This window comes from Enoplosus armatus, chromosome 14 (assembly GCF_043641665.1).
Source record: "Enoplosus armatus isolate fEnoArm2 chromosome 14, fEnoArm2.hap1, whole genome shotgun sequence".
NCBI classification, from domain to species: domain Eukaryota; kingdom Metazoa; phylum Chordata; class Actinopteri; order Centrarchiformes; family Enoplosidae; genus Enoplosus; species Enoplosus armatus.
In genome coordinates, this window is record NC_092193.1 from 9,341,778 (window position 1) to 9,366,066 (window position 24,289).

The 24,289-nt window shown below is 42.0% G+C and overlaps 1 protein-coding gene across 1 annotated transcript in view; it reads right to left on the reverse strand.

Annotated features, from left to right (window-relative positions):
* Positions 1–16,811: 16,811 nt before the first annotated feature.
* The window catches only part of mib1 (MIB E3 ubiquitin protein ligase 1), a 53,482-nt gene continuing 46,004 nt past the window's right edge, over positions 16,812–24,289 (reverse strand). Inside the window, exons 20-21 of the mRNA XM_070918289.1 lie at positions 20,434–20,534; positions 16,812–19,103 (exon numbers count right to left, since the gene is read on the reverse strand). Of these exons, the coding sequence (XP_070774390.1) occupies positions 18,963–19,103; positions 20,434–20,534 (242 nt within the window). The 3' untranslated portion in view covers positions 16,812–18,962. The remainder of the gene's footprint in view (positions 19,104–20,433; positions 20,535–24,289) is intronic.

Genomic DNA, 24,289 nt, shown 5'->3' on the forward strand with positions numbered 1-24,289 from the left:
GTAATAATTGTTTTCTAAAAGAAAAAAAGACACTGAAACACACAATTTTAAAAATACAATATTCATAATAAATAGATAAATAAATGGCTCATCCCTTCGCTATTAGGGTGAAACACATAAACACGTGGGTTGAGTTGTGAAATTGGTAGTCCTCTTGGTCATACTTAAAATAAAAACTCTAAATGTATTGAAATAAATATTACACAATCAATTACTAATTATTATATTACATTATTGTGTCTAATCATATCCTATTTATCCTGAGCCATCACCTTAAAAAGAAACAGATTCATTGTTTTGTTTATGAAGCTCAAACAAAAAAGTTGAGCTCCCGTACTGAAACTGAAAAGAAAGAAAAGAAAGAAAACGTTCAACTCATGCGTAAAGCAACAGGCTAACATCTATTTCTCCTCTTTCTTGTAAATGTGTAAATCCATCAGTTCAATTCAATCTAGATCAATTCACGAGGGAACACCTTCCTGTATTTACTACCTGCATGTCTTGCTGCTGGAGCGTTTCAAACATTGACCTATCTGCTTTTATTTTATGGAAGACACAGTTAGGTTTTTATACCTGCACAGGTCTGTTGCTCCCTGTTTTTCTACTGAATGGCAGCTTGTCCAGAGCTGCTGGAGCAAAGGCTGCTGGGAGGCCGTGAGCGTCAGACTCTCCTGTTTGAAGTGGTAGATGATTAAACGGGGCCATGACAGGTGTAAAAGCAACCTTTGTCATTTTGGACATGTACCGTCCTTGCTTCCTCGGGCTCGCCCACAACTGAACGCCCTGCTCACCTGCCTGCTTGTGCTGAGTGTGTGTGTGTGTGTGTGCATGAATGAATGTGTGTGTACGTCGGTGTTGGAAGTGAATTTTCTGATGGGGATTTGGGGGGCTGCTGACAATCCTGCACCATCACACTCCCTGCCAGCGTCATGCCATGAATGACAAATACATTCCTGCTCATTTGAGAGGTGTAAGCTTGTTGTCTCTGTGGTAGAAATGATGGAGAACAGAGCCAGGCAGGACTTGAGAGAGATGGAGGCACATTTATCTGTTGTTATGGGTTATTATTTGCATCTCTCTAGTTTATCACTGCAGTGTCACGATGTCACATCAGCCTGACACAGGCTTCAGGGTTCATTTGACCTATTCTCTTCAGCTTTGGCTCCAGTCGTGCATCAACTACTGTATTATGGACTGTTCCTATCATTTGTGCTGCTCTTGTCTTCTTCCCTTGAGCCTTGATATCAGCGGGAATACTCCAGTTAAACAAAGATAAAAAATAAAACATAGATATTTCACTTTAAGATTTGACACACGTCTTATTCTGTTATTCTATGGAGTAAATTCAAACAAAGCTTTCTCAGGAAACGTTGAGGCTGAGCACATTGCTCTGTAATAAGAGGGATTAAGTGGATTAGTAGAGCAATGTCTTGCTGCATGTAATTATGATATTCATTTGCACATTTTTCAGGTTGTGTTTAGTCATATTGGATGTGGGATTAAACGGATGAGGGGAAGGATCTCCTGCCGCATTATGAAATTAGTTTGTACACTTTTCAAGCTGTGTTTAATTTTCAATGTGGAATCTTTGATCAGCAGCTTGTCTGCAAAAGACCAAAGTCCACTCATTGATTTTAGATATCCTGTGATGTGGATGGATGACAGAGAGCTCCGCTGATGCTTTTATTTTGGGTTATAGGAAAGTGAATGCTCATTATGACACGTAGAATTTGCTGTATTTATGAATTACTACTTTCATACTACTACTTTTCACAGACCAGGAGGATTGAGAGAAAATATCTTAGTTCATTTTAATTTCCATGAAAGTCAGGTGCTGACTCATAGTACTTTTGGTTTAACTAGCAGTCGACTCATAGCAGGAATCTTCCAGTGTTTTTGGGAATTCCGGGAGCCGTGATAATTTCTGCTTTTACTTTTGGTCCCACATCAAAGGAAAGAGCCAGTAGTCAGATAAGCCCCCCCCCCCCCCCATCCATCACATATAAAACTTAAGAGTTTAAAAGGCTATTAAAACAAGATAAGGCAGAGGTGTACATTTCAACACACGAAGCCACTAATTGCATTTACAATGTGATCACTACAGTGGAACTGTGTTGAAGGCAAAAAAAATGACCGAAAGAGCAACATTTCCAGGCAATAGCTGCATAGAAACTGATAATAAGAATCCATACTGGGTCAACAAGATTAGAGTTTATTTTGGGCAGGGTTTAGATCTGTTTAATTCCAAAGTTTCAAAAGTTAATACAAAATGAGACAAACATTTCGTTTACGTCTCTTAGCCCCAAATTGAAACAATTTGGGGCTAAGAGAAAACAATGACGATTTAGCATGCTAATGAATGAGCTTTAGAGGTGCTGGTAGGGCCAGGCTAGCTGTTTCACCCCATTTCCAGTTTTTGTACAAAGCTAAGTTATCCGGCTCCTCGCTGTAGCTTCATATTTCTTCGATTGTTGGCAACTCGCAGACGCATGCAACCTCACAAGTAGGAAAGTCAGCAATCCTCCATGCAATAAATAATTTGAGTTCAAAAGAGGGAACGAGTGTGGATGCTGCGTTTCGTCTACTCAAAGACGCCTGACCGCCCTTATTTCTGTCTCTGGAAAAGCAAGCCTCATCTCTTGTGTAGATTCAGAGGTCGTGTTATTGTTTCCACGCTAACGTCTCCATCCTGTGGAGCCAGCCCCTCTATATGTGTTTTGTCTCAGGAGAGAAGGTCAGGTCTCCAGTACACTTTGTGACTTTTCCTGAATCAGCTGTTTAGAGCTCCAGCCCGAGAGAAAACAGCCTTGGGTAGAGGTGACGTCACTGATAGCAAAACAGAGACAACCTGGAGGTGAGTGGGTGGCGGTGGAAGGGGGGTGGTGTGGGGTACAGAGGGTTGGATACTTGGGCCTGGCACTGTAGTGGAGGATGGACAGAGCAGCTGGCAGACCTTGCAGGCCCACTCGTGCTTTCAAGGTCTACGGAGTCTCAGCTGCTTGTTAGACAGATATGAAAGGAGAGTGTGGTGTAACTGAAACAATCACTGATTGTTAAAATCTAAATTGGGGCACAGATGGAGTAACATGGGAGCCAATTTTGGATGTTGATCAGGAAAAGACCTTTTGGCATGTCAGAGTAGGAAAAGCACAGGTGAAAATAATAAAATAAATGATGGCTGAATTCCCTTTAGCTGCTTCAGTTTCAGGGTCCTGGTATTGAGCATGCTGGCTCACTGTCACACTGTCATGACTTACTGGGACAATTGAGCAGAACAGATTCGTGTTGATGTTATTAGTAACGCCTGTGCTCCTTCTACTGTGACAAGTCAAAATGTCTGCTGTGGAGAAGGCCAACTTCTTTTCAAAACCAAACCTCATTTCCATCTTAGTTTTTAATGTTCTGTGTTATTTTAAATTGTCAGTACACCCAAATTACAAAGACATATATTTTCTCAGTAACCTATCTTGGTATCTCATCCAGCAGATTGTTGATTGGTTTTATTTGTTCAGATTGAAGGACATCCCACTCTGAGATTAATGCCCCCTTTTTTCTGTTGCCCACTAAAATTACATAAAAATCAGCAGAAAATGTAGCTTCCCAGAGGCTCAGGTGGTGTAAATAATGAAATTCATGATGGCTGAATTACAGGCCACGTGGCTGAGCGATTAAGGTGTCGACCATGGACTGCAAAGTCCCTGGTTCAATTCTCTACTTTCGCTAGGAGGCATATCTACTAACCTAATATTCTACAGCATAACTCTTTGCGTCAAGTATAAATCCAGCTTTAATGTGGAGACCACTGTCAACAGTTTTCATTGGTGGAAAGTTTCTATGAAAAAACAATGCACAATGGTGGAGGCAGAAATCTCCAAACCTCGGCAGGTAAAACCAAAACAATCTGCATGTCTATGGCTAGATACCACAAGAGGTAAGTGAGAAAAAATGTTTTTTTTTTGTAATTCTTCCCAGAAACATAGGGGTAAATACATATTTTCTCATAATACATAAATATGTTTTTTTGTAATTTGGATAAACGGGCTCTCTAAATGAATGCAGAAAGAGCAGCAAGATGCTAAACAATGTTTCAAAGAAACTGTCTCTCTAAGTAGGAAATGCTTGGCCTTGACCTTCTCTAAATACAGTTAAACTTTCTTTCCAGGGGAAAATGTGTTCAAATGTGTCTATAGCTTTTCAGTCAGAAGAACAAATAAGCCCTCTGAGATCTGATAAGATTCGAGCTTCACTCAAAGGGGTCTGGAGCTCCACCAGACATGGCCGACTTTGCACGGCACTTGTCCTTCCATGACCGTACAACCTCGCCTCGTCTCAGCCTCTCACACATGCAGACAAACACACACTCACACAGCTCCCCTTCCGCACACATTAAACACACTCTCAGACTGACTTGGAGGTTTCTGTCGCCCTCTCCTTCACTTTAGTCAGTTGCCAGACAATGAAAACATTGAGAGGTAGTTTCTATGGCGTGACCAGGGCTTTTGTTTGACTGAAAAACATATGCATTCTACATGCTCCAATTATGGTTTTATCAGATCGCTGTCAAACACACCAATCATGCGCCTTCCTTTGTGCCCTCTCTAACGGTGTGTACTGTACCATGCGGAGCAGTGGCTCGCTGTGTTTGCATGTTTGCCCATGGTGGGAGTGTAATATCTCAGGCCGGTTCGTGTCCCTGTTGGCGGAAAACACGCGGCTTGGTCGAGAAACAATGTGTCACAATCCCTTCTACTTCACCGTAACAGATTGGTTTTGAATGCAGAACTTCCTTGTATGAATATTACAGCAAAATTAAACATGAGCGGCGTTGCCTTTCTCCAGTATCTAACAAACACATCCAGTTTCTGCTCTGACCACCACCGCTGGGTCTCCTGTTTGAAAAAAAAAAAAAAAAAAAATCGAGGCCATATCAGAGTGATCTGCAGCACGTACAGTTAAATCCCTTATTGTGACTTGCACTGTATGCCTCAACAAAAGAGGCCAAGAAAGACATGGCTGATCTGACTTACCACTGGCTCAGTTCTCGATTGGCCTGATTTCCGTTCAGTGTCAAAGTCACGTCCACATTGCCAGTTATTTCACAAGAATGCTGTTATCATGACTAAAGTTGTATAACCATAATATAAATATATAAAGACTGTATGGTACACCTGCAGCTGGAAATTTGTTGGTAGATCATTTTATGAACATATAAACTGTCTAAAAAAACAACTTGATTCTGTTTCCAAACCCAGACAACAATAAATCCTGTTCTGAACTTCAAAAGGAGAAGTCCTCTTAGCTTGACCCCGGCCCTTTGACACAAAGACAAAGCCTGGCTGGTGTGTGTGGTTTGTTTTGATAGACACTGGTCAGCAGCTTAGGTGCTTAGGCTCCACTAAGCCCAGTGTTTACAGGTCTGCTAGAACGCAACCTTATAGCCTCAAGATGCTGCATCCAGGCAGGCAGACATGGCCGATGTCTGAGGTCTGGACCGGCTGACATTATCCATGAAACATAATGCGATAATGCTGGCGAATCAAGGTCGAGGATGGATCCACTGTTACAGCTGGTATCTTCAGTGTGAGTCCAAAATTTGTGGAACAATGATGAATATGGCCACAACATGACATCCAGCTTTTGTCTTTTACGCTTTATTGCTTATGATCTACATGATGCAAGATGAAAAACCTGCTGATTTGAACATTTCTGCCTGCACTCCATACAATCGACGTGAACAGAATTTCATTGCTGGTGCTCCCAGTATTGACATAATGGCAATTAAAAAATGTTCACAGTAACATCTCCAGGATGTCCAGGATCAGCGTCCTTGTTAATCTGGATAAGACACACAAGTCAGCCAGGAGGGACTATTTCTTTGGTAGAAAGTCATAACTGTAATTTTTAATTTCAGTGAACTGACTTTAAATAACATTAATATTTTGCCAAAAAAATATATGTTGCAAATCTATTTATTACAACACTATTCATGATCCGAAAAAGCAACAAAAACTAAAATGTAAAAATGTCAATTTGTGTTTTCAAGTTACAAGCTGTAACGACGGATAAACGCTAACTTGCCTTGAAACTGCTGATTAAACAAACAAGATAAAATGCGTTAATTAGTGAGCTTTAGAGGTGCTGGTAGACACATGAACTATGGAGAGTGCTAGGCTAGGCTAGCTGTTTTCCCGTGCTACCAATATCTATGCTAAGCTAGGCTAATCACCTCCTGGGTTTAGCTCTAACTGCATCAGAGAGGTATCGATCTTCTCATCTAACTCTAGAAGGGAAAGTGAATTAGTATATTTCACAAAATGTTAAAGACAAAACTTATCTCATGTATGTCATCTCATAGCTAGGAGCAATTTGGAAGGATGTAGTGATCAATGACAGTGGCTGACCAATAAGATGCACCAACCAGTTCTAAAATCAACTCATTACAGAGCTTTGATGATGTTTTATTCCACTAAAGACTCATTTATAAATTGCTAACGAGAGTCTTTATCCTCCGGCACTGTTTTGGAAACATCATAATGTGCTACAACGTAGCATAAGCAGAGCTCTTATCACAATGCGTGTTCGCATTGCAGAACAACACCTTGACATTTCCTCATCCCACAGCAACAGGCCTTTTTGTACATGTGCTGTGAGTCATTCATCAGTGTCCTCTACACCTTAGACTTTTGCCCCAGAGTAAAGTACCTGGAGCACTATATGCCAAACATGGTTCCTCTTAACTTTGCACAAGACATCTTTACGTCTCAGCGTTTTATGGCAGAAAGGATAAAGGTCATCATGAAGGTCGTTGAAGAGATCCAGTGAGGGAGAGGACTGAACTGTGTGGACAAGTGTGCGTGGGAGAGACGGAAGCAAAGAGGGATGAATAGAGGGAGGAAGAAGAAGAAGAAGAAGAAGAAGAAGAAGAAGAAGAAAGAATTACGGCTAGGAGGGAGGCTGCTTTGCAACACCATGCATGGCCAGTGTGCAAAATCCACACTGCAGGAGCGTGCACACACACACACACACACACACACACACACACACACACACACACAAATACACACCTAGTGGGATTCCTACCTGTGACTCAGGTCAGTGGGAGTCTCAAGAGCGAGAGGCGCTAATCAGTAACAGTGTTATATGGCTATGTTAATAGTTAACGTGGCCCCTAGACACCGTGCCCCTGGCCCAAGCACCTGCAGCCCCTTTTACAGGCATCATCCATGGACAGAACAAATAGTCTGAATGCTTGTTGGGCACATCAGCTTTACATGAACCATCTCATCTGACATGTCAACAGGTGGCGAAAAACACTCCAAAAAACAGCAAGCTCAGAACTGGGTCAACTATTGGAGATCAAACTTTGTTATTAGCTCCATAAAGCCTTGGCACGCTCTGTACAACTTTATTGCCCAGTTTTTCTTCTCTTCCCCTCTCTTCTAGCTATTCCTGCAGGGTCACAGTAACAGGAGTGAGTGCTATCTATCGGCCCGACTCCCCCTGATGGCCTTCTGGCTTCACACACACAAATGAATATTTGACAAACACCAAAATCTGGAAGTTGCTTCGAAATGAGCCATTGCTTTCCATCGTCTCTCCCTCCACACACACACACACACACACACACACACACACAAACACACACAAGCATGCATTGGCACACACGTCTCCCTGGGTTCTTGATAGAGGCAGCAAAAAATCAAGCTCAGGTCAGGGTAACCTTATGGTGACCCACCAGCTCCTTCTCCTGCAGTGACCTCTCTCGTCACCAGCAGCTAAGTCTGGCCCATCCCTGCTGCTAGGCCACACACACACACACACACACACACACACACACACACAGCACTTGTGCATAAATGCACATGCACACCAAAAACTTTCTCTTCTTTCAACAATTGGTTTGTGATACCTTTTTTTTCAGTATTCCACATCCGAGCAGAATTGATCAAGTCTCAAAGTCCAAGAGCTTGATGCGAACGTAATGGCAGTGACATCAAGAGCGCACTAAGGCAATGTTAAAGCTTCTCTCTCCGGGCAGATGGAGGTGTGTGTGCACAGTGCAAACAGACCCTTGTACCGAGGAGGCTAAGCTGGAGCACTCGGCAGTGTAAAAAAATCTCGGCTAATGTCGGTTTCTCTCACTAAATAGTTTTTTGATAAGGGAATATCTGGAGATAAGTGTTGTCACTATCCTATCTGAAAACCGGAAGCTGGTTCGATAAATCTCCCCTGTAATCTAATAGGAGTCATGGGCAGTAGCTGCCGTCGAGGGAATCCTGTCTGCTGCAGACTGACTCTGATTGAAGAACAGGGGAGAAGTTAGCCAACTCTGCCAGCTTGTAAAAATTGATAACATCTTTACATTAAACAAATGACTATCGCTGCCCATTCAGGATTACTTTGGATTTGTTTACATATTAAAGTAATACTGATAGCCTTTGTCAGTCGCCTAGTGACGGTGTATGTCTGTTACAGCACAAAGAGCCAAAAAGTGAAACACAGTGGAAACATTTGGCCTGTGTTACAGTCTGTGTACCTGAGGCAGGGCCATGATGGTGACCTCTTTTAAGGATAGAAATCTATGATATCCACCTACACAGAGGATGTTTGTATATAACATAACTAATAAATGTAATTTTCTAGCTCCTTTACAGTTTCTTTTTTGTTCTAAGTTGAAATGTCTACATTATATTATTAGTATATCGTAAATACTGAAATAATTGCACATAATGGTTTTGGATGATTCAGACATTTTAATCAAAATATTGAAAGTTATTCCAGAAGACCATTTTACTTCATTTTTAGTTTTCACCTTTGTTTTTTGAGTTTTAGACAGAATTAATTTTCAGCTCAACCACAGACCTCCAAACACACATCAGTGAGCCACACTGTTACATGATCTTCTTCATCACCGTGAACAGGGACACTGTAGTATATTTTGAGTGACTTTCACATCCACTGTCCTGCTGCTGTATGGGTATTAATCCGCTGCTGTAAATAGTCCACAACAAATTCACTATTTACTCCTGTTTGAGGAACATTTGCTGAAAACTAAAGTGCTCAGCTGTTATAGACATTTAGTTTTCTTTTTTTCCAGGCTAGAAAGACATTGGATTTAAGTTTATGCCAATATTGTATAAAAATCTACTGGCAGAGACTTGAGCAAACATTTATCCCACAGTATTTTTTGGAGTTTGTTAATACTGTGAGAGGCTGGGCAGTTTTTGAAAACACTTCCTTGTTGGTGCATTTTACTGTGGGAAACTCCAACATCTGGGCTTTGAAAGTCAGCTGCAGAAAAGTATAACATTTATGAGATATATTGTCAGGAAATCAAACCCGGATGACAAACAATATGTCAACTCAGATGTTGTGAAAATTACATCACGAGCTTTGTAGCATCACTTGCGTGAGTCTGAGAGAGACAACAGCTGTTTTGCTGTTGAATGCACCAGTAAGAAGGGATTGTCAGAGGTGTCCCTGCTTGCAAACTGTACTATCATTCTGTATAACAACAATGTCACTTTAATAAAAACTAGCTGACTAAATGGTAATAAAATCATCATAAGTTGATTTGCATGCTGTATTGACTTAATGTGAGCCGGTGGCTGCTTAGACGGTAGAAAATCAATTTAAAACATTTTAATTGGACCAGCAAATCTTTCTCTAAGTACCACGGAGACGCTTTTTCTTTTTCTGTGACAACAATCTCTCTGAGCTGGAGGAGAATCCCCCCCCCCCTCCCCGCCGGTGACCCAAGCTCCCAGGGGTTGGTGTTAAGTAAACTTTGTCAGCCATGCAACGATCTCCAGCAGAGAACTGTCTCTCTGCTCATCAGGAGACCTTCTCCATGACCCCCACCTCTCTGCCTTGGCATTCCTCCGCCACACCACCTCCCTGACCCACCTTGTCTTCATCTCTCCTGCCCTCCCCCGTCAGCCCCGCCATCCGTCCGTCGCCTTGGGTCCTGCTCTCTGTCCCAGCAGCCCGTGCGGCCGACTGGTGTCTCCTCCGTTGGAGACAGCCTATCAGGGGCCTCACGTCATCTGTCTCCAGGACCTGACTGACAGGTCGACCTCAGAGATTACCAGCTACTATCAGAGAAGGGGTGGGGGGTGCGATTGTCTGTCCTCCCTAAGTGGATGCTCCTTTCTCTCACCATAACACTGGTTGGGAACTGGAACCTGCTTCAGGCCCCTGAAACTCTGATGTGGCATTTTATCTGTCTGGGAGCAGCTCTGTTGATTCGCTACAAGGTCTGCAGGGACGCGGTGCCAGACAGTGACAGATATCAACTATTTTGGCCAGCGTAGACACAGAGAGGACAGAAAACCTCAAGCTTGTTGGTCTTTGCTGTAAACATCAAGCGAGTTTCTGTCCATCCAAGGGGTTTGTAATAACAGCACGGAAAATTGCCAGCCTGCTATCAAAGTCCAGATGCTGCATTCCCAGGCTGCATCCTGAGACCTTCAACTCTAATATTAACAGGGTGATTTTCTTGCAGTGCAGATTGAAAATATTCTGTGGAAATCAACATTGGTCTCTTCTTGATTCAGACACAGAGCAAAAAGTAGCAAATCATAAAACGTTCATGTTTTATGATTTGCTACTTTTTGCTTGCACATTCATAGGCTGATTGTGAATATGAAGGAATATAAAGACGTTTAATTAAAAGAGTAGTTTGAAATTTGAGAAATATGCTTATTTACTTTCTTGCCAAGAGTTATATAAGAAGAGTGATACCACTCTCATATCTGAACACTAAATATGAAGCCACAGCCAGCAGCTGGTTATCTTAGCTTAGCATAAAAACAAAAAGCCTGACTCCAAATGTAACAAAATCTGCCTACCAGCACATCTAAGGCTAAGGCTCACTAATTAGCATGTTATATCGTGTTTTTAATCTCTACAAAAACGACAAGTTGTGGTGTTATGGGGGGTTGCTTTTAGTCCTATGCTAAGCTAACCGGCTGCTGGCTGTAGCTTCATATTCACCACACATACATGTGTGTGGTATTGATCTACTTGTCTAACTCTCGGCAAGAAAGTGACTATGCATATTTCCTAAAATGTCAAACTATTCTTTTAACGTTTGTTTTTCAAACATTAGCCAGGGACAACCTTCAAACTGTCAAAACATGACTTGAAACTGTGGAAAGTTGATAAAGTCTTGCCGTTTTCTTTCTATAGGAGCCCTGGTATATATAATCTAGCCTCACTCTTTCTACATTGACTCGACCAGAAGCTTCTGGCCTTTAAAAAGAGACCTTTCTCTCTGCCAGGTGGTGTGAAGCTGGCTAACTCTCAAGCTCTCGTCATTGCTCTCTGTCTGGAACATGGAGCCCTGGGATATTTGTGTATCGTGTATTGATTTGGAGGTACACCCCTTGGCTGTAAAACAAAGATAAAGAAGTTAGGCATTAACTATTTTTTTCCAGGGGTCACTCTGAGCCTGTTTCACAGAGCTGGAACCCACCTGGAAAAAAAAAAAAAAACAAACACCAAAATGCCTGCTTGTGTGATGGACTCTGGAATATTGATTTTTCTCTCCAAACAAAAAAAAAAGGCCTTTGCAGGCAGTATATCCCTCTGAGCTCAGATAGGGCTGCTACATTCCTGTCTACTCCCTCCAAGGTTACTGCCTGCTCGGCAAAGGCGAGCACCTGTCAGATGTACGCTTGTTTTGTTACACAACGTGTCTTTGTAGCATTTGCTGTCTCCATAGAACCCACTTTTTTCCTAGTAATGGAGAGATATTGTAAGAAACAAAAAAGGGTTGCTCAGGGGATTTCAGTAAACTCTGGCTCGGGGTGTTTCCTTGTTCTCTCTATCTGAGTTCACAAGGATTACAAACTGTTGAACTCGCTGTTCGCATGTGGCTTAAATACTGATCCCAAAGCCAACCATGTTTAGAAATCATCACCTGGCACCATGCAAGACAACGGTGTCGTCAACACCACCTTGTTTGCTTCGTTGAGAGTTAAATGTGATGAGGTTTGCACTTGTTGATTAAGTATGTCTACCCCATTGTTCTACGCACTCGTAGAAGTGTGAAATTAATCACATCTAAAGAGAGCTCTAGTTTCTATTGGCTCATTATTTGAATAATTGACTTGTTGCTCTGATGTAACAACAATACTGGTAGTTATTAATGTTTTATTTTCCAAGAAATAAATCTAAAATATGAGCATACTAGTACTAGTTCTTTACAAGTTATGCTTTCTGTGTTAGTTAATCCATTTTATCTTAAATTATTTTTAACCATTTTTACTTGCCTGGAAATTGCTGCTCTGTTAGTGTTTGTAATCTACCCAATAAAATTAATAGGTTGCAGCATTTCCAACCCCGTCAGGAATCTTTTCAATCTCAGCATCAAAAGCACTTGACAGTTTACTGCCCAGGCAAAGGTTGCACCTCCACAGTTTTATAGAATTATTAAGTAAGCAATTATGATAACCCACTGTTTTAAAGATAATAGGATGATAAGGTTCTGCCAAACTCACACTGTAGTTTGCCCTCACGCTGCTCTTCCTGAGGAGAAAATCAATATCTTTTGCACTCAGGCCACTTTGTCCTCTCGACGTGCCGAGTGTTTATTTTACCTGTTGAGCATTAAAAGTTTCAGATGATCCACAGAAAAGAACAGTTATAATCTAAAAATACACCTTGTAGATTCACATTGTAATGACCCTGCTAGGCTAGTGGCATTTTATCAAAGCTCATAAACCTTGAATGACTATGTATTGATAAAGACTGTTTAAAGTGTCATTGGAACGATAACATTTGCACTGTAAATGTGGCTTGCAGGCTCCGGCCTCCAATCGTGCTGCCATGATAAGGACAGCACTGAGTGGGGCCACAACCGATGGGTCAAAAGCCACCGAATATTTGGTTAGTGGATGTTGAAAGCCAGGTTTTACTTTGTCAGAATTACTTAATGAACATCATTAAACCAACTCAGGTTCAAACCTGCACAAGGTAAATTAACCATGATAATAAGTACAGCATTTGCAATTGATTCAATTTGTCCATAAACATTGAACTCCAAATAATTAGTGATGTGTAAGGAATACTGGATGTGACCCAGTGCACATCATGCAGCCAACCTCCTGTTCTGATGCCACATGCACGTGATTTTATGTTTATATAATACAAAATGTAATTAGAAAAATGCAAGAGAAATATGGTAATTACATTTCAACACAAACAATTGTTATTAGATCACAGAAGACATACTAGAAAAAGCATTGTTAAAAATAACTATGAGTTACTTCTTGCTTGTTTTACTTGTAGGACTTTTTGTTGTTTGTGTTAACCTTCTCCCTCTACATGCATAAACAACAAGTACCCACTGCTGAGAGAGAGATGGACGAGTGGTTTGACACTTTGCCCTGATCAATATCAATAAAGCAATCAGCATGTCAGGGGCCTATATGTTTTGAGGAGGGATCTGTGGGAGTGAATAACTGACTTTATGGCTTTACTGTGGAGGTGGGGCTGTTGCTGTCAGGCACACCAACCCACCCATACAAACACATGTATGGTTATATCACCTTTGGGGACTATGAGTGACTTTAAGTGATTCCCTATAACCGTAACCATGACTGATACATGCTACACTTCACCATAACTGTAAATGAACCAAACTGAAGACAGCTTAGCTTGTAATGTACCAGCAGTTAAAACAGTTTATGTGCTCAGTTTGACAAATGGCCCCAATTTACTGGCTTAAAGTCCAAAAAATTGGTCCCAAAATGTGACACACACAAATCCTCGGGCCCCATGTCAGGCCCTTCCCTTCTTCTCTGGCCGTCGAAGAGTCTGCCCAGACAGCCAGATTGCACTTTGCTCAGCCTCGACCATAAACTGAGATCATAAATTCAACTGGACTTCTGAACTGGATGACATGAGAGAGAGAGAAAGAGAGGGAGAGGACCTTCAGACAAGTCAGCGATCAATTCCTCCAACATGGAAGGAAAGCCCAAGTGGCCAAAAACCGAATCCAGGGAAGAATTGATTTCTGCAGCTACAGGTTAAACAAAAAAACAAACAAACACTGCCATTGAGAATTTGAAGTCTACTAATGTTGTGTAATAAGAAATGTGTTTCAAGGTCTAACACTTCACCCTCTTTTCTGTTGGTCGAAAATATGCCTACAATTCATGTCCCTCTGAGACCTCATAAATCAATACAGTGAAATAAGAATAATGTATTTAATGTTCATTAACTTTTCAACCAACTTTTTTGTTTTCAAAGCTCGATGCAGAGACCCTGAATGATCGTCACTCCTTGGTCTGGGTTTAAGTTTTGCTCAAACACTTTAATGAAATGTCCTTCATGCAGTTTCTAGCAGGGACAGAGCACAACTGGGATCACGACATGTGAAGTTCAAGTTCTGTATCAAGATGTGGCAATAAATTAAAGCTTTGCTGCCAGCCAAGGTGAGGATTAACAACTAAAAGTGAGCCTGCTGCTCTGAAACAACCAAAGAATTACCTCCAAATTAATGATGGTGTCTAAAACTAGCTGTCACACCTAAGGAGAATGCACGAGTGAGCGTCCTATTGTAGATTTTGTTGATTTGTCCTCAAATAACAATACACAAATATAAGTGCATCTATGACAGGAGGGACCTGCAGTATTTAGTCATTGGATGTACTGCCACCTTGTGATGTGCTGTGAATCCTGCATGTCAAAAGCCTGTTGTTTGGACTTCATTTCACAGTAAAAGTGGAGAGAATATATTCATCTCTGTCAGGTCATAACTTCAGAACCAGCACCAAGGGCAAAGCCTGGGGGGGTGGGGACTTTTCCTCCCCTGCGGCATGCTGACTCCACCGGCAGATGGATGTCACCGACCCTTCTCAGTGATCACAGCAGAGACTTGAAGCAGGGTCACAGTCATTTTCCTGATCGTGGTTGCCCGCTCTCCTCTCCGGGGGTTCAATTCATCTCTATCTGCTGCTCAGTGAAGCCTGCAGTGCCGGGCCGCCATCACTCACACTCTGTGGGGCTGCCGGCGGATTAGCTGACCCCCTGGTGTGGGAGTAACAACCCCTGCAGTCCAGTCAGCAAACACTGCAGCCTTCAAGCAGCCGAAACCGGCAGGCGCGGCGGACAGGGATCCTCCCCAGGATCAGGCCGTGGCCAGGGGAGAGATAGTGGCGTCTCCTGCACACTGACAGTCAGTCAGCACAGCAGGGCTGGTCTGCAGTCAGTCAGGATGATGGACAAACTGCCTGGTCCTGACATTCACCCCTCAATGTCTCTATTCAGCTTGCAGACTTTTTTTTAAAGGATTCTGACATACACTACATGGCCAAAAGTATGTGGACATGCAAATATCATACTCACATGTGATTGTTGAACAAAACCCTGGGCTCTTTCCACAAGACTTTGGAACCTGGCTGCAAGGATCGGCTCCTATTCAGCCACAAGAGCATCAGGGAGGTCAGCCACTGATGTGGGGCTACAAAGGGCTAAAGGGCATTTCCTTAACTGCTGCTACAAAGTTGGAAGCGCACTATTATCACATCTTTTCTGTAATATATTTCATGTTAAGATTAATCAAGAAAATAATCAGCAGATTAATTGACAATGGAAATAATCCTTAGTTGCAGCCATACCGTTGGGTCATGGATAAAGTAAAAGCACAGGGACAGCTTCTGCAGGTTAACTTGGTTACAACTTCAAGAGGACAGCAGAACTCTGACAGCAAATGTTATACATTACTTCAATGTGTTATGGTGTATCACTCCGACAAGTAAAACAGTTACTAACAGCACAGGCAATATGTAGTCCCCCATCACCACAAAAACAGGTACATTCTGAGCAGTAAAATATGTCAACCATCCCTTATAAACACTGGTAAGATGAGGTAACCTACAAAACAAACTTCCCCAAAAATAAATCTCATTTTACAATATCACTGTATGCTGTAGCATTAAGATAAGAGGAACTAAGGGGCCCAAACAATGAAAAACAGCTGCAAAAGAAGACAAGTCCAAGCGACTGGGGTGTCAACATACTTATGGCCATATAGCGAATATATTGTCTATGCAAAAAAAATGGTGACAAAGAGGCGAGCAGCAGCTGCCAGTCACTCACTGTCTCACACTGTGGCAGGAAAACCATATGAGGGCCCGTAGGTTTAAAGACAGGTACTTGAGTATAAAATGACAAAGACATGACACCAGACTATACACCAACTGTCTAGGCCTTGTGCCAAGTCACAGAGATCTGAGAGGGTACAAAGAGGCGTCAGAGTCTCCACTACAGTCAGTGTGCATTGACAGAGTCGGAGGGTGACAGCATGATGAATGTCTTGTTATGAGCAGTACTGCTGCTGCATGTGAGCCAAGCCCAGAGATGTTCAGGTTATGAATGGACTAGTCAGTGAGCTAGAACATAAACGGCCTTTGGTCATAATTAAAAGGGAGATGCCTTGTGAGATGTCCCACTGTCACACCACTCACTGGAGGGGATGCATCACTCTATTTGGGTCTCTCTCATCTCTCCTGAGTGGTTTTCTTTCTCTCTCTGATTAGCATAGCTGACCTATCACACGCTGGTGCCCAGTCATTATTAGGTGTTAGCATTTTCAATTACCTCACACCTCCCATCTCTGCCACCCCGTCTCCTCTGTGAGGCAGACGCTACACAGCAGGAGAAAAGCAACAAAATGCTAATTCTCTGCTTATAAGAAGCTAACTACATCTGAGCTCAACTTGAAAAACAAAACAAATAAAAAAAACAAAAACAAGCTAATGAACAACTTCAGCAGAAGTTAGAAAAACAAACTTCTAATGTCCCATGGTTCATTTAGAACTTTATTTCAGCTATATGGTTGTTTTAAAAGCACTTATTAGCAATACAGACTGAACGTTTCCATGATACATGTCGTACTGCATATGTCAAACATTCATGCCAAAAAAAACACTACGGATACATTTCCAACAGGACAATTACAGGTATTGAAAATAAAGTACAAAATAGGCTTTTTCATAACAACGATAACAAGACAACACTACCATAAAGCGTATTAGTGCTTCTAGCTTAAAGTGTTATCATGATCAATGAAAGGAATCAAAAACTGTACTCAAAAAAGTTGCTTTCAGTCCTATAAGGAGAAAAAAAAAGAAAAAAGAAAAATGCTTGTATGCGGTTGCAAATTCCCACATAGCGGAACAAGCTAGCCACCTCGCTGAGTCTCCACATGGGCAACTGCCTTTTAAAAGAGGTAAGGCAAGTTCTGTCTTAAAAATGCATTAGCTTTCCTCCCAAATAAAACACTGGTGAAAAGATACTTGACACTTTTGACAACAAAATGTCTTTTTTTCTGTTTCACAAATCAACAAGTTAGGTTTACAGAGACCTATTTTCAGAGAAAAAAAAACGCTTCTACTGATGATTGCTAGAAAGCTATTGCCAACAAAAAGCAAACAAAAAAAGACAAACATCACAAACGTATCTCAACATTAATATCAAAGCAGAATGTTTGAGAGATTTTGAGGCTACATATTAGGAAGGCAGTGATACCTATAAATCCTATTTTTTTGGGCAGCAATACAAAATAATTTATTCTACATTTTCATCTTAGTGTTCTAATAGATTGTACTCTCTAGCTCAATAAATGTTGATTTTGAGAAAAAGGAAATACATTTAAATAAAAAAAAAAGTAATACAAGAGCACCTTATCCCCATACAAGTTATTTAACAAGTAGATTTTTGGAAGCAAATGGCACAGAGTCATCAATGGTAAATTAGCAATGCTCCTTGATTTGTACATTTTTTTTTGTCAGACAATACCACCAAGTCTCAACAGTTTAACATCAAGTTGTGACAAGATACTCTGGTTACAGAAATGTTTGCATCGTGTGGGTTTGTGTGTACAACAAACAAGGTACAACAGGGGCTGATCACTGGACAGAAGCTGAATGAGTTAGTGTTTGTTTTGAATTCTTGAATGCCTACACGGCGGCTCTGGAATTCACAGCCAAAAAGGGGTGTGTTGCGACACCGCCGTCGCTCTTGGTGCAGCTTGGTAAACAAAGTACAGGTGTGGTGTGCTACCTGGCAGTTAGTACAACTCTATCTGGGTTTTTGTTACTGAGCTGAAGTGGACCTCCAAAGTCAGTGCAGAAAAGAGCTTTTACCCTGACTCGGATTTTTCTAGTGCAAAACTGCCAACATCTGGTCTTCAGCTGCAAGGACAGTCGGCATACTGTGTGTCACAACAGCCAAACTGAACACAGACATGAAGCTGAAACACTCAACAAACCTTTAAGTGGTGCAAACAGTGACGTGTCACAAACTCGCCATACTGCCATGAAAAATGAAGTACTTAAAATCCATGTGCATAAAGATTTACAAATACAATAAAACTTGACTGCAGCTGGCATTGACTGCGACAGATGCATGAGAACTTTTACATCAAAGGTGACCGGCTGCCCTCGAGATCACCTCCTCTACACTTCTGAATTTTCTCTGATGCGCAGAGCTGTTCCAAGATGAAATCCAGAAATATCCAAGACCACGAGTCTAAAGGAGCCACCATAGACTCAATTAGAGAAAAGAAGCTTCCCATATCAAGTGAAAACAGAGAAAATGACGCAGAGAGGAGAATGAGACAAAGGCGACGCACGTGATGCGAGCATCTTTCCGGCTGCAGTTGGGACACATGATGACGGAACAGCAAAAGTGATAAAAGTCAATTCGTATTTTTTACTTGTTTTGTAACAGAAATTCCATCTGAACACAATCAAACCATTAAGAGAGCATTTGTTGTGTCGAATAAGACATTTGAGAACGCCCTTGGCTGGCTGACTCGGGTGCTGTGAGGATGGCCGAGCAGCAGCAGCAGCAGCAGCAGCAGCAGCAGCAGCAGCTGGTGTGATTGTGGCTTTTGCGGGCGTGGTCGGTGTGGGCTTTAAGAGAAGAAAGATAGAGTCTGTGGGGGGCGTCTAGTAGAGGAGGATGCGGCGCTCGATGGCCTTGCGGCAGATGGGGCACTCGCTCATTCGGTCCCCACACAGCTGGCAGGTGCCATGGCCGCACATGAAGATCATGTTCTTCAGCCGGTCCAGACACACCGGACACATGGTCTGCAGACGGATGAAGAGAAGCAATCACAGTTCATGTTCTGTTGTCATAAAGTCATCTCAACTTCAAAACCCACACAGAGAATCAATAACTGAGCCAAGCCCTGCACAAAAACTTTATGACGTTTGATCACAAATCATATTACAGCAGAATTCATCATTCTTTCTTCCTTGGTAGAGGAAGCCACTGGTTTGTGTCCACGTAACAAACTGGGTGAGTCCAGCTTAGCCACATTATGGTAAAACGTTATCTTTAATGCTGGAGTGCAGACCTTTTGTCTCCCCCTTCTGGCGTATGCCTACAGGTTTTTCCGTAGCCCAGAGCCATGTAGAGAGAGAGTTGCGTCATCTCAGTTCTCTAACCAATTACCAACAATCGCAGTTGTGTCTCTCTGTATTTACTATATCATATTTACGCATTCTAAGCGCCTGCCAAGAACTTCCTGGAACTATCTGAAGTCTACGTGAATCATGTGATGATCAAGCATTTTGAACTTGCTTGATGCATCTCTGTCTCTACAGGGCTCTGCTGTAGCCATGGCGGTAGCCCACTCGGTCACTATAGTTGCTCCCCCATTCAGCTCTGGCAAACCAATCATTGCTGGTTGATGTACAACGCGTCACTACGGGTGCATCAGCGTGTGAATGTCGCCAGAGACCAGATTTAAAAACTCTGACTATACTGCGAAATACAGAGAGATTTAACTGGCGGTGATAGGCTTAATCAGCACTGTGTAAACTTGTTTGACAGCAGCTTGAATGTAACGGACGTTCATTTATATGTAAAAGTCCCGCGCTGCAGCTTTATCAGAAATGGTAGTGCACTGAATGTCCTGCGAAGCCTGTGTGTAGTCTTAAAAATAATTCTCACAAGAGCTGAAATGATTAGCTGAAGGTGAAATTAGTCAACCACAATATTCATAATTGATCGATCGAAAATCGGTAGAAGTAGATTTACTGGTACAATCTTCTCAAATGAACTGATCAACTGGGAACTTGTGACAGGCATTTTTCAATATTTTCTGCCATTTTCTTGACAAAAGAATTAATTCTTATAATAATTAAAGTTGCAGGCCTAATTCTCAATGAAATAATATTAGACTTCAATTATGGACTTCATCCTGCATTATTAGCCAAAACATATGCTGGACATCCACCATATGTTTTGGTTTTCACCCCGACACATTCAACCAAATGGGAGCCAGCAACCTGTAACTCAAAGGCTGTTGAATATCGATGCACACTGGTGGGATGGAACTTTCCACATTCAATGCGCCTCAGGTGTGTTTAATTCATTGCAGACACTTTCTGACCTCTGTTCTACAGCGCTTACCTGTTCCTTGATGTCCTGGAGCTGTTGCTGTAGCTTCTGTACGTCAGCGTTGACGTTGGTGTTGTCCTTGTCTCTCTGCAAGGCTGGGATGTTTCCGCTGGCTGTTTTGGACACAGCGACACAAAGACATGTCGAGGAAAAAAGGGAATTCAGTCACCAGCCGAGAGACTAAACAAATTAACAGTTTGCACCAGTAGCCACATCAAACTTCACCTCCTCATAATGATAAACTATATTACCAATAAAACAGAAACGCAGCCACACCAACGTTGCCATTCTGAAACAAGCTGGGAGCTAGATTATATTTAAAACATGAGTTTTGTGAAGTGAACAAGCTTGGATCACAAACACAAGCACTCTGAATTTTATTATGTTTGGCACACCAAACTTGGGCTCTAGCAGTCTGTGTTGGCACTGCATTCGCTTTTAAATGACTTGAATTCTGAAATGCATACTTTGTAATTATTTGAAATCTAAACTGGCACTGAACAAAACATCATACAACGCTACTGGCATTGTAAGAGCCACGGGATGCGTGTGTATAATGATACCAGTGTGAATATTTTATATGAGCACTCCACAAAAATTAGCCGGACTGAGGCCCTGTTGGGGACTCCATCTCAGGCTGGCAAACATCTGCCAGAGACAGTGAGCACCAGTGTGATTCTTGGCATGTGTGTCATATACACTCCTGAACAAAATCTTAAGGCCGGGGGAAAAATTACAAGAATTCGCATTTCGCACTGGAGGATCGTAAGCAGGTTGTAAGTAGAGCTTCAAAATGCAAAAAGAAGAAACAGGAGCAAGAGACAAAAAACAGAGTAAGCAATTTATTGAAAACTGCATTTAAACTCAAACAGGCTGTTGATCAGCTGATCAAAAGTTTAAGACCATAGCCTTAAAAAGTCAAAATCTGCGCAAAAATCATTTTCATTCCGGCATTCACATTGTCATGACCTCCTGATGGCAAAGGCAAAAAGGCTTTCTGTCTTTGAACGTGGCAGGATTGTTGAGCTGCACAAGCAAGGCCTCTCGCAATGCGCCGTCGCTGCCGAGGTTGGACGCAGTAAGACAGTCACTTTAAATTTTATGGGTTATGGGACAAAAAAGTCAAGTGTTAGACCCAAAAACATTTCACCTGTGCTGAGCCGGAGGATCCGACGGGCTGTCCGTGAAGACACAGGCCGATCCTCAACCCAAATTAAGGCCGTTACTGCTGCTGACTGCAGCCCAATAACCATAAGATGGCATCTGCGAGAGAAGGGCTTAAAAGAACAAAAAACGTCTTCAAAGGCCACGTCTCCTCCCACGCCACAAACTTGCCTGTTTGGACTTTGCAAGGGAGCACCAAACATGGGACACTGAAAGGTGGAAGAAAGTTTTATTCTCTGACGAGAAAAAATGTAACCTGGACGGTTCTGATGGCTTCCAATGTTACTGGCATGACAAGGAGATCCCACTGGAGATGTTTTCTACGCGGCACAGTGGAGGAGGCTGCACCATGATCTGGGGTGCTTTTTCCTTCAATGGAACAATGGAGCTTCAGGTTGTGCAGGGGTGTCAAACGGCGGCTGGCTATGTGGAGATGTTGCAGAGGGCATCCCTGATGACTGAGGGCCCTCGTCTGTGCGGTAATGACTGGGTCTTTCAACAGGACAACGCTGCAGTTCACAACGCCCGCCTGACGAAGGACTTCTTCCAGGAGAATAACGTTGCTCTTTCAGACCATTCTGCGTGTTCCCCTGATCTAAATCCCATTGAGAACGTTTGGGGATGGAAGGCAAGGGAAGTTTACAAAAATGGATGTCAGTTCATGACCGTGGATGCCCTTCGTGAAACCATCTTCACCGCATGGAGCAACGTTCCCACCAGCCTCCTGGACACACTCGCATCAAGCATGCCTAAACGGATTTTTGAAGTGATCAACAAGAATGGTGGAGCTACTCACTACTGAGTCCTTTTTTGACACTTTTAGTTCTGTTTTGGGTTTTTTTTGGGCTATGGTCTTAAACTTTTTATCAGCTGATGAACAGCCTGTTTGAGTTTAAATGCAGTTTTCAATAAATTGCCTACTCTCTATTTTTTGTCTCTTGCTCCTGTTTCTTCTTTTTGTATTTTGAAGCTCTACTTACAATCCACCAGTGCGAAATGCGAATTCTTGTAATTTTCCCCCGGGCTTAAGATTTTGTTCAGGAGTGTATATACTGTATCAGCATATACTGTTTAGGGTGTGTGTATCCCTGAAAGAGAAAGGGAGGGGGTTTAAGGGGGGGGGGGGGGGCAGGGCAGCACTGTGGGGAGCTCTTTAAAATAAGAGTCTGATAAGGGAGGGGATCATAGAGGTATACTTACACCAACTTAGTGCCAGATTGTTGGGCTGGAGAAGATCCTGCGATCCCCCTGCCATAGTGTTAGAGCTCCCTGCTGGGAATAACCAGTCACATTGTTATAGCAGGAGCCGTCCCCACCAGCTCAACAGCTGGCCTGAGGACCAAAACTACTCACTACAGCCTCTAAGGGAGGTTCAGAGAAAGAATTTGTAGAGAAAGCTAGCAAGTTGGAAACAGTGATCAGGGAAAGAGAGGGAAATAGAGTCTCTTCTATATAGAATTATTAGTTTAAATGCATAGCGGCAAGTGATTCTTTCTCTTTTTGCCATCAGCCAATGTTAAAGCATGAGTCTAATGCCTGTGTTCACTCGGTTAGAAATACATTATGTTTTCATAAACTAGAGAAGTAGGGAGTCAAAATAATCAAAGTGACCGATGAATTTCGTGCAACTAGATTTGCTTTTGTCACAGACATCAACAGTCAGTGTTACTTGGATGAAGGGAAAGGAGATAATCAATCAATGCTGCCCCTTGCATGAGTGTATGTGTGTTCAGGGTCTGTATTCACTTTTGCACGTCTGGTAACGACTGCATGTAAGATTTCCATGCCAACAAGGTGACACGTGGAGAGACGTAAGATTATTAATTCAGGGGTAAACATGAAGTTAGTGAACTTACAACAGTTTCCCTTTTAACTCAACATAAAATGTGGAAAACACGATAGAAATAACCGCTAGTGAGATGCACCACTAAAAGAAGGATATGGGCAATAAAACACTGTGTTCAACTTGGAGACAAGAAGATGGATTGTGAATGCAACCAAAAGTAAATATATTTACATACGACATTACATCACTATTCAGTCAGCTGTGAAAACTGTAAAACTGATGACATTCAGGGCTTCTCTGCAAAAAATTGATATACTTTATTATTCCAAAAGTCTTTTGTGTCTTTATTTAGAATTTCTCTACGAGGGAGGTATTATAATTCAGTTCTTTTTCACATTCATGTGTGTATTAATATGCATATATCATTATGTCTACAGGATGTTTAGCATATGCTTACAAGGAAGTTCATCCATTTTATGCGAATGTGATTAGTCAAACTTTTGGAGGCCACAGAGACATGAATAAGGTAATCAGGTTGTCTGTGTACTCTGACATTATTGTATTATTCAGCGCGGGTCAGCAAAACTCAATCTAGAAATGGCTTCTGAGATCCTGCGTATAAAAAGATTATGATTTGAAACACAAAATCCTCTCTCTTTGGAAGATCCATGTGGCCAATTTCAGACAAGGCAGCCAAGCATTTGTGAAGCCACTGTCCGTTACAGCCAATATCTAAATAGAAGCTAGTACAAATGAAATGATCAAAATGGATGCAATGATTAAAACATGCCAGATCTAGTAGTGGAAAAAAGAGTTTGGGAAAGTAAGATTGACTGATTCAAACATTTGACTTAATTTGTAAACTTCTAACATGTCTACTAGGATGAAAAAAACTAAACAAAACAATGTATCAGTGAT